Source organism: Alosa sapidissima, chromosome 13 (assembly GCF_018492685.1).
Source record: "Alosa sapidissima isolate fAloSap1 chromosome 13, fAloSap1.pri, whole genome shotgun sequence".
Classification (NCBI taxonomy): domain Eukaryota; kingdom Metazoa; phylum Chordata; class Actinopteri; order Clupeiformes; family Clupeidae; genus Alosa; species Alosa sapidissima.
In genome coordinates, this window is record NC_055969.1 from 22,814,450 (window position 1) to 22,824,449 (window position 10,000).

At 43.6% G+C, this 10,000-nt stretch overlaps 2 protein-coding genes across 5 annotated transcripts in view; one reads left to right on the forward strand and one right to left on the reverse strand.

The window, feature by feature from the left end:
• Positions 1-10,000, forward strand: part of si:dkey-34e4.1 (carboxyl-terminal PDZ ligand of neuronal nitric oxide synthase protein) — an 84,079-nt gene that overhangs the window by 46,220 nt on the left and 27,859 nt on the right. For 2 of the 3 annotated variants that reach the window (XM_042058882.1, XM_042058884.1), the window contains 3 exons: positions 742-850; positions 1,875-2,049; positions 9,582-9,730. In XM_042058882.1, coding sequence (XP_041914816.1) covers positions 742-850; positions 1,875-2,049; positions 9,582-9,730 — 433 coding nt within the window. Of the gene's footprint in view, positions 1-741; positions 851-1,874; positions 2,050-2,706; positions 2,726-9,581; positions 9,731-10,000 lie in introns of all 3 variants that reach the window. The other variant, XM_042058883.1, reaches the window with a different exon arrangement.
• LOC121679848 lies at positions 1,575-8,707 on the reverse strand. 2 transcript variants are annotated; one of them, XM_042058896.1, is made up of 2 exons: positions 7,430-8,707; positions 1,575-1,709 (listed from the first exon to the last, which is right to left on the reverse strand). In XM_042058896.1, exons 1-2 carry the CDS (start codon positions 8,637-8,639, stop codon positions 1,600-1,602), a joined length of 1,320 nt encoding a protein of 439 aa, XP_041914830.1. In that variant the 5' UTR covers positions 8,640-8,707; the 3' UTR covers positions 1,575-1,599. The 2 variants fall into 2 exon arrangements, with proteins under 2 accessions (XP_041914830.1, XP_041914831.1); XM_042058897.1 differs by lacking the exon at positions 1,575-1,709 and adding an exon at positions 6,939-7,259.

A 10,000-nucleotide genomic window follows, 5' to 3' on the forward strand; every position in this document is an offset into this window, starting at 1 on the left:
AAAAAGAGAGAGAACATTTTGAATTTTATTGAACTTATTCAGAAGTTCAATCTACTGCAAAAAAACACACACACACACGCAAATTCAGGCAGGTTGAGTTTTGAATGCAACAAGAGCTCTGCAGAAATTCTCTCCACAGTGTCAATATTTAATGTCAAATCATCAAGTGTGTCATGAGCATATTTGCATAACTGTGTGTGTTATGTGTGTGTGTGTGTGTGTGTGTGGTTTACTAAATAATAGATATGTGTTGGAGGATCTCATGTGGGGGATGTAATGTTTCACACACACACACACACACTCACACAGAGAGAGAGAATGAGAGGAACACATCTCTCATGTTACGGATGAAATCTCAGGCTCTTCTGTAAACATGCAAACTCCATTTAAACACCATAGCTGTGTTTGCATAGTGAGTGTACGGTACAAGCTTCAGACTTCTTCCGGAAAACTCCCTCATAGTGATGAGGCTGCAAGATAAAAACCAGTTTGGACCACTTTTCATTCTTCGGTTTAGCAGTTTGATTTATTATATGAACTGACAAATTGTAATTTACATCAGCAAATCGTTGATATGAAATCAAATTTCTCACTCTCCCTCTCTCCCGTTCTACTCTCCTGTTTCCTTTTCTCTCTCTCTCTCTCTCTCTCTCTCTCTCTCTCTCTCTCTCTCTCTCTCTCTCTCTCTCTCTCTCTCTCTCTCTCTCTCTCTCTCTCTCTCTCTCTCTCTCCCACCTGTAGGATATTCTATGTATCCCATGATTCTCAGGATCTGAAGATCTTCAGCTACATCGCTCGAGACGGCTCCAACAACTCCTTCAGATGCAACGTCTTCAAGTCCAAGAAGAAGGTGAGAAATGTCTCTCTCTCTCTCTCAGCATCTCGCCCCCGTGGCGTCTCTCTTTCTCTCTTCCCCCTTTCCCCATATTTTTCTCACCTTCTCTCTCTCTCTCTGTCTCATCCTCCCTTTCTAATTATACTGCTTCACTTCATCAGAGTAAGAGGATGTAACTGGAAGCCTCCTCATCTTTTATTTGATCATCCTTCTATCCCTCCTTTCCCTTCTCTAACCCTTCTTCTCTCTCTCCCTCTCCCTCCTTCTCTCCTACCCACCCCTCCTCTCTATCCCTCCCTCCCTTCTCCCTTTCTTTCTATCTCTCTCCCTCCCACTCCCCTTTTCTCCCTCCTTCACCCCCCTTCTATCCCTCTCTCTTCCTCCCCTTCTCTCTCTCTCTCCCTCATCCCCTCTCCCTCCCTTCTCTCTCTCCCTCCCTCCCCTCTCTCTCTCCCTCCCCTTCTCTCTCTCTCTCTCCCTCCCTCCCTCCCCTCTCTTCCTCCCATCTGATTGATTGTTTCTCATTTGATAGGTTCCTGTCTCCTCCATCGATTGTTTTCTCTTCATTCTCTATCGATTTCCCCTCTCTCCTGTCCTTCTCTTCCTCCTTGCCCTCCTCCCCTTCTCTTTACCTCTCCCCCTTCATTCTCTCTCTCCTTCTTTCCTTCTTTCTTTCTTTCTTTCTTTCTTTCTTTCTTTCTTTCTGTCTCTCTCTGTACGTCCACCTGTGACCCTCCATGCCTACTTGCTTTGCCAGTCCGTATCTAACCTTTAACCTTTAACCTTCGTCCCAGTCCGTGTTCCGTGTCTGTCCTTTTTGATTTCTTGCCTTCTCCCTGTTTCATCCTCTTCTCTTTCCTTCTTTCCTTTGTTGCTAAGAGGGAATGCACAATGTTTGCAGTGCATTGAACTTCTCAATAAGTTCAATAAAGTTGGATTCAAATTAAAATTTGTCTCTCTCTCTATCCATGTGTGTGTGTGTGTGTGTGTGTGTGTGTGTGTGTGTGTGTGTGTGTGTGTGTGTGTGTGTGTGTGTTAGACGCAGGCCATGCGTATCGTGCGTACGGTGGGCCAGGCGTTTGAGGTGTGTCATAAGCTCAGCCTGCAGCACGCCGAGCAGAACGCAGACGGAGACCCAGATGGACACCCAGACGGCCCAGCGGACGGAGAGAGTGACAAGTCCACCGAGGACAACAACAACACCACCATCCAGAGTAAGAGACAGAACAACACCACCATCCAGAGTAAGAGACAGAACAACACCACCATCCAGAGTAAGAGACAGAACAACACCACCATCCAGAGTAAGAGAGAGAAAGAGAGAGAGAGAAAGAGAGAACACCACCATCCAGAGTAAGAGAGAGAACAACACCACCATCCAGAGTAAGAGAGAGAACAACACCACCATCCAGAGTAAGAGAGAGAAAGAGAGAGAGAGAAAGAGAGAACACCACCATCCAGAGTAAGAGAGAGAACAACACCACCATCCAGAGTAAGAGAGAGAACAACACCACCATCCAGAGTAAGAGAGAGAAAGAGAGAGAGAGAAAGAGAGAACACCACCATCCAGAGTAAGAGAGAGAACAACACCACCATCCAGAGTAAGAGAGAGAAAGAGAGAGAGAGAAAGAGAGAACACCACCATCCAGAGTAAGAGACAGAACAACACCACCATCCAGAGTAAGAGACAGAACAACACCACCATCCAGAGTAAGAGACAGAACAACACCACCATCCAGAGTAAGAGACAGAACAACACCACCAGCCAGAGTAAGAGACAGAACAACACCACCATCCAGAGTAAGAGAGAGAACAACACCACCATCCAGAGTAAGAGACAGAACAACACCACCATCCAGAGTAAGAGACAGAACAACACCACCATCCAGAGTAAGAGACAGAACAACACCACCAGCCAGAGTAAGAGAGAGAACAACACCACCAGCCAGAGTAAGAGAGAGAGAGAGAGAGAACACCACCATTAAGAGAGAGAGAGAGAGAGAGAAAGAGAGAACACCACCAGCCAGAGTAAGAGACAGAACAACACCACCATCCAGAGTAAGAGAGAGAGAGAGAGAAAGAGAGAGAGAGAAAGAGAGAACACCACCATCCAGAGTAAGAGACAGAACAACACCACCATCCAGAGTAAGAGAGAGAACAACACCACCATCCAGAGTAAGAGAGAGAGAGAGAGAACACCACCACCATCCAGAGTAAGAGAGAGAGAGAGAACACCACCAGCCAAAATAAGAAAAAGAACAACACCACCATCCAGAGGAAGAGAGAGAGAGATAGAGAGAGAGAGAGAGAGAACACCACCATTAAGAGAGAGAGAGAGAGAGAGAGAGAAAGAGAGAACACCACCAGCCAGAGTAAGAAAGAGAACAAAACCACCATCCAGAGGAAGAGAGAGAATTGAATTGAATTTCAAAAACCCTTTATTACATTCTTGCCACAAAGTATTTACATGATCACTTTGTCACAATGTACAGTCACATTAAAGATAAAATAAATAAATAAATAAAATCAAGGAGCAAGTCAAGTTTTCTCCAAGAAATGTGCAAACTGCAATTCGCCATCAGCAACCATACACAACACACTATCATAACACCAAATTTCTTCAAAAGATTCAAGATTCATCATGGCTTTGTAGAAATGAAAATCAATTAACATGCGAGACCTCACAAGTATTGAGAAGACCATTACTAGGTCATCACTAGATGTTTGCTCAATTTTGTTTCTACGACTAACATAGATTGCCATTTTTGCTTGACCTAAGAGAAAGTTTATCAGCTGACATTTGAAACGATGTTTCCGCACATATTTAAAACCCAAAATAAAAGTCTCCATTGAAAATGTTTCATTAAAATGATTAAAGAGTGACTGTAGAACCATGAATAAAGGTGTTAGCCTTACACACTGCATGAAAGCATGAAACACAGTCTCTCTCACAAAACAAAATGGGCACTCTTGACCCACAACAGGATTCAACACTGAAACAAAGGCATTGACTGCAATTGCTCCATGCAGAATCCTCCATTGTAAATCTCCACATTTTTTGGCTAAGGGTGACTTGTATAGTGCTCTCCACTGGGGTCGGACATCATCCCCCATTTGTAAAACAGCACACCAAGGTGTTTCCACCCTCTTGTCCAAAGACTTTTTGTTAAAAGACTTCACACACAGTTTATATAAACACTTGCCAGTAGCTGGCTTCTGACCCAAAAGAGACAATTGATCAAAATTCAAGTAAGAACCAGTACAACCTGTCAAATTTGGTGACAATGAAATATTGGGAAAAGGATCATTACAGTCTGAACTGCACAGCCCTCTGAAGTTGTCTGCCAACAACTGCAATTGTTCTCTTGTTAGGGAGGCCCGCCATTTCTCAAGTAGCTGAGCTACTATTCGAATAGATCTCATCCCCAGTTGACTGGCAACTTGTTCAGCGTTAACAAGATCTGGTCCTGCTAACTTAAGTAAACCCTCCATAGTAATGACTCCAGACCTAAGAAGGCTATGTGTGATTGTGGGAAGAGACTTTTCAAGAGACATATCTAAAACAGAACCATAGATTAGGGGCTCCTTTAAAAGCCAATACAAAGACTCTGTGCTTCCTGTGCGTTGCACTGTTAAAAGGGACCAAACTTTAAACAAATTACGATAAAACACAGGAAGTTTGTTGATATTCAATCTTTTTGGATCCATCCAAAACAAAGTTCTGTCCAGCCCCAGTCCATCAAAAGTCCGTAAAATGGCACACGCCACATATTTCCAGCTGGAATCCAGAGGCCCCATGAGAAGACGCTGGACGAACTGCAACCGAAAGGCAGCTGTCCTACTTTGTAGGTGCACAAGTCCATGTCCACCTTCCTCTTTAGGTAGGTATAAGATGCTCTGTGGAACCCAGTGAAGTTTATCCCAGAAGAAATCCACTAGGATTGACTGGATTCTTGACAGCAACTGTGCTGGAGGGTCCACACAAGATAACTGATGCCAAAGGGCGGATGCCACCAAATTATTGATAATAAGGACACGCCCCTTGTAGGATATCTTATTTAAAAGGAATTTCCATTTATCAAGGCGGCCCTTTACCTTTTCAACAGCCCCATCAAAGTTCTTTTGAATAAACATTTCATCCCCTAAAAAAACACCAAGATATTTAAAACCACTCCTGGCCCAATGTAAGCCAGCTGGAAGACTTGGCTCATTTAACCATGTCCCGACCAGCATAGCTAAACTTTTGGACCAGTTTACTCTTGCTGAGGAAACAACATTAAAATCATCAAAAATCTCTAACATAGTGTTTATGTCTCTTTGACCATTCACAAGTACTGCAACATCGTCTGCATAAGCTGACAGTTTAAAAACACTTTCACACGCTGGAATTCTCACCCCCACCAGCTCTTTCCTCAACTTCATCAATAGGGGTTCAATTGCCAGGGTGTACAACATACCAGATAAGGCACAACCTTGTCTGACCCCCCTGTGGACTTTAAAAGGAGCACACAAGTCACCATTAACCTTTAAAATACTCTCAATGTCACAATACAGAACTCTAATCATATCAATAAACTCTGGGCAAAAACCAAAGGCTGCCAGAGCACTCCACAAGTAATTGTGCTCTACACGATCAAAAGCTTTTTCTTGGTCAATGGATACTAAGCCGAATTTCAGGTTAAACAGCTTACCTACATCAAATATATCCCTGATCAATGAAATGTTATTTTGAATCAGCCTACCTGGCACACAGTAGGTCTGGTCAGGATGAACAACCTGCTCCACAACTTCACTCAATCTATTAGCCAACGCTTTAGAGAGCAATTTATATTCAGTACAGAGGATTGACACAGGTCTCCATGATCTTATGTCATTCAAATCCCCTTTTTTGGGGAGCAAAGTGAGTATTGCCCTCCGGCAGCTCAGTGGCAACCGCCTCCTGGCAAGACTGTCGCTGAGAACAGTCAGCACATCCTCACCCACTTCTGACCAAAAGGACTTATAAAAGTCCACCGGTAGACCATCCAACCCTGGTGCCTTTCCACACTCCATACTCTGGAGGGCTCTCTGCAGCTCCTCTAGGGTCAAAACCCTTCCAAGGACTGCATTCGCCTCTTCGGCCACCTGGGGTAGGTTCTCAAAGAAGGACTGGTCATCCACCTGAATATCCGAGCTCTCACTCTTATATAGGTCTTCGTAAAAACTGACTGCTCTCTGACGTATTTCAGCCAGATTGGACAACAGAACTCCATCCTCAGAAAGCAGTGAGTGAATGAACCTCCTCTGTCCATTCTTTTTTTCCAAATTAAAAAAGAATTTAGAAGGAGCGTCCATCAATTCCACACTCTGAAAGCGGGACCTGACCAGAGCTCCCTGTGCCTTTATGCCTAGCAGGTCAGCCAATGATTTCTGCTTCGCTTTAACGTTTGCTGTGTAAGTCTGGTTGCCAGTTTGTTCAGCTAAATGCTGGAGTTCAATTATTTCCTTTTCAAGTTTCATCATTGAACGAGTTATGTCCCTTGTGACACTGAAAGTATAATCCTGACACAGTTGTCTTATTTGTGATTTACCAAAGTCCCACCACTGTTGCAACGAGCTAAAAGATGGCTTTGTGTTCTTAAAATCCTGCCAAAACAGTCTAAATACCTCTCTAAAATGGCCATCCGATGACAAGTTATTATTAAAATGCCAATAAGCACTTTTAGACTTTACAGAACTCAAAGAAAGAGAACAAAAAACCAAACTGTGGTCTGAAAAACCAACTGGGATGATCACACATTTCCTAAACAAACTCAGTTGATGCTTAAAACCATAAAACCTGTCCAGTCTAGCCAATGACAAAAGGTTATTGTAGGAGTGAACCCATGTGTATTGCTTCTGAGTACTGTGAAAGTTCCTCCAGACATCAACAAGCTCATTTGCATTCATCAGTTCTATGAGTCTTCTGCGTGAGGGCATGTGTGGCTCTACATGATTCCTATCCATTGCATTTTCAGTACAATTAAAATCACCTCCCAGGAGTAAAAAATCCTCAGATTCACAATTGCGTAGAGCATCATTTAGCATATTCAAGAAAAGCATTCTATCAATTGGTGTAGTGGGTGCATAAACACACAAAAAAACAAAGAAAATGTTTTCAAATTGGGCTCTGACTTTTAGGAGTCTACCCTTGACTAATTCCTCAGTCTGGTAGGAAATGGGAGTAAAGGTCCGAGAAAACAGAATGGCAACCCCACCACTATTGGAAGTGTTGTGACTTAAAATAGACAGGCCATCAAACTCACTTGCCCAGTCAGCAGCAATTGAGGCGTCAGAATGAGTTTCTTGAGCAAGAAGCACATCAAATCTATTCTTCTTAATCGTTTCAAACAACAAGGCTCTCTTGCTTCTTTCCCTGGCCCCATTTAAATTTAAAGAAGCAATTCTGATTTCACCCATGATAATAAGAAAAAAATATAAGAGTTGTGTACACGCCATCATCATAATACATGTGAAAAATAGACTAACATCAGACATCGCTATTTAACAAAACGTTAATCTTGGTCATTATCTTTTTGAGACGGAAGCACTCTGGATTTGTAAAGCAGCCCTCACCCAAAAAAGATTTCGTTTTCGTGGTGAACTGCTCCACATCAGGGAAGTAGTCGTCAATCCGAACATTTCTCATATGTTTTGTTTTTGTCAAGAAGGATTTTATGTCTTCCACACTATAATCGCAACTAGCAAACCCACTATGACGTAAGCTACAGGTAACGCTACAGTCAGAGAAATCACTTTCGTATTCGTTATCTGTGCCGCTAAGATCTGTTAAATTATCGCTCTTTTTAGTCCTTTTAGATCTCTTTCTTTTGGGGGGCATTTTAAAAACATTTTCCTCCGTCTCAATGAGGGATTCATCTAGAGACGCAAGAACTTGGTCATAATTGACAGCAGAAGCACTGCTCTGCGAGTTCTGTGTGGACTGACTCTCAGATTCTGCGTTCACTGCGTCATCTGTGGGAGAACTTTGTTCTCGGCCTACTGGCTTATCAATCGGGGTTACCCCGTTAACCTCTTCCCGCAAAAGGGAAGCATGATCTGCCCCTACTGACTCGGCTGAGGCAGACGAAGGCCCACTGGATACAGCGGGTGCTGCAATCGCAGCAGTAGACGCACCCATTTCGGTAGACTGCTCATCTACCACAATTTCATTAGGCATAGGCCTACTGGTGTTTTCGTGATTTATTTGCACATCACTCGAATTCCCCTTTGCCTTAGGACACGCACGAACAAGGTGCCCTGATTGCCCACAACCAAAGCACTTCATGACACTTGTTGAAGCATAGATAACATAACTGAAGTTATCCACCTTCACGTTTAGAGTTAGGTCCAAATCATCTTTGTTATCTTTTAAAATCATAAATACGGATCGCCTGAACGACACTACGTGTTTCAGAAGTGGGGATTTGCTTCCAATTGGAATCTTTTTAATTGCGGAAACCAATTTACCATACCGTGATAAAATTTCAGCCAAAACCTCATCTTTAATAAATGGGGGAACATTTGACAAAGTCACTTTCTTTGATGGAGTGGAGAGAGGAAGGACGACAGTAAAAATGCCGTCAACCACTAAACCCCTTTCAACCAGCTCATTAGCCAACTCAACCGTGCCCAAAAACAGCACAATCGCATTGTTCATGCGGGCCGCTGACAGAATATTGTCATGCCCTACAACTTCTCCTGCTGCTAAACTACAAACCTCTACACTGGCATTCGATGCTATTTTAACAGCATGACGCCGCGTAAGTTTTTCAAAACTCTCCATACCTGGGGCGGCTGCAACCAAACACTGGAAGCAGACGTCCAGGTAAAACAAGTAACAACAAAACCCCACGCCAGTGATACTTATACTAACCCAAACAGAACCAACCCTTAACACTATAAAGAAGAAAAAAAAATAATAATAATAATAATAATAAGGAGATAGAAAAGATAGCAAAAAGATAGAAAAACGCTGTTCCTGGCACAGCGGCCAACAGTCACACTCACTCAAACGCTCGGCTCCGCCCACTCACTCCGACATGCGCACAAAGAGAGAGAGAGAGAGAGAGAAAAAGAGAGAACACCACCAGCCAGAGTAAGAAAGAGAACAACACCACCATCCAGAGGAAGAGAGAGAGAACTTATATATTTATGTATTGAATCTGTATACATGCTTTGACAATACAAGCACTCTTGTCATGTCAATAAAGCTAATTTGAATTTGAGAGAGAGAGACAGACAGACAGACAGACAGACAGAGATCTGGATATGTTGTGATATCCTTATGTAATAATTGTTTTGGCAATACAGATGTCTATTTGTCATGCCAATAAAGCACTTTTTAATTTGAATTTGAGCCAGAGTAAGAGAGAGAGAGACTTTGACCCTCAAGTTTTCTTTATTATCTGTCATAATAAAGGGATGAGAGAGAGAGAGGTAGAGAGAGTGAGAGAGAGAGGTAGAGACAAAGAGAATTGGAGAGAGAGACGGAGGGGTGGAGAGAGAGGGAGGTGGAGAGAGTGAAAGAGAGGTAGAGAGAGAGAGTGAGTGAGACAGTGTGAGGTGGAGAGAGAGAGTGAGTGAGACAGTGTGAGGTGGAGAGAGAGAGTGAGTGAGACAGTGTGAGGTGGAGAGAGAGGAAGTACTTCACCTGGTATAAAGAGCTTCACCTCAATCACTGTTGTGTCCTATTATCCCATCATGCCTTGCAACGTCCTCTGTGCAGGTCGGCAGCTAACGGGGGCGGAGTCGGAAGAGGATGGAGGCAGGACTGAGCGTCGACCTCCGGAAACGTCTCTGAGCGAACAGGCGGTGACTGACATCCTCCAGAGCCTATCAGAGCTCAATGTGGTCAAGTCTGGACAAACCCTGCAGGTAAGACATGTGTGTGTGTGTGTGTGTGTGTGTGTGTGTGTGTGTGTGTGTGTGTTTGTGTGTGTGTGTGTGTGTGTGCGCGTGTGTGCGTGCGTGCGTGCGTGCGTGTGTGTGTGTGTGTGTGTGTGAAGCATCTCTGAGCGAGCAGACAGTGTCTGAAATCCTCCAAAGCCTACCAGAGCTCATGGTACAAGCCTGAACAAATCCTTGGCCCAAATTGCAGTTAGTGTGTGTGTGAATGTGTGTGTGTGTGTGCGTGTGTGTGTTTGT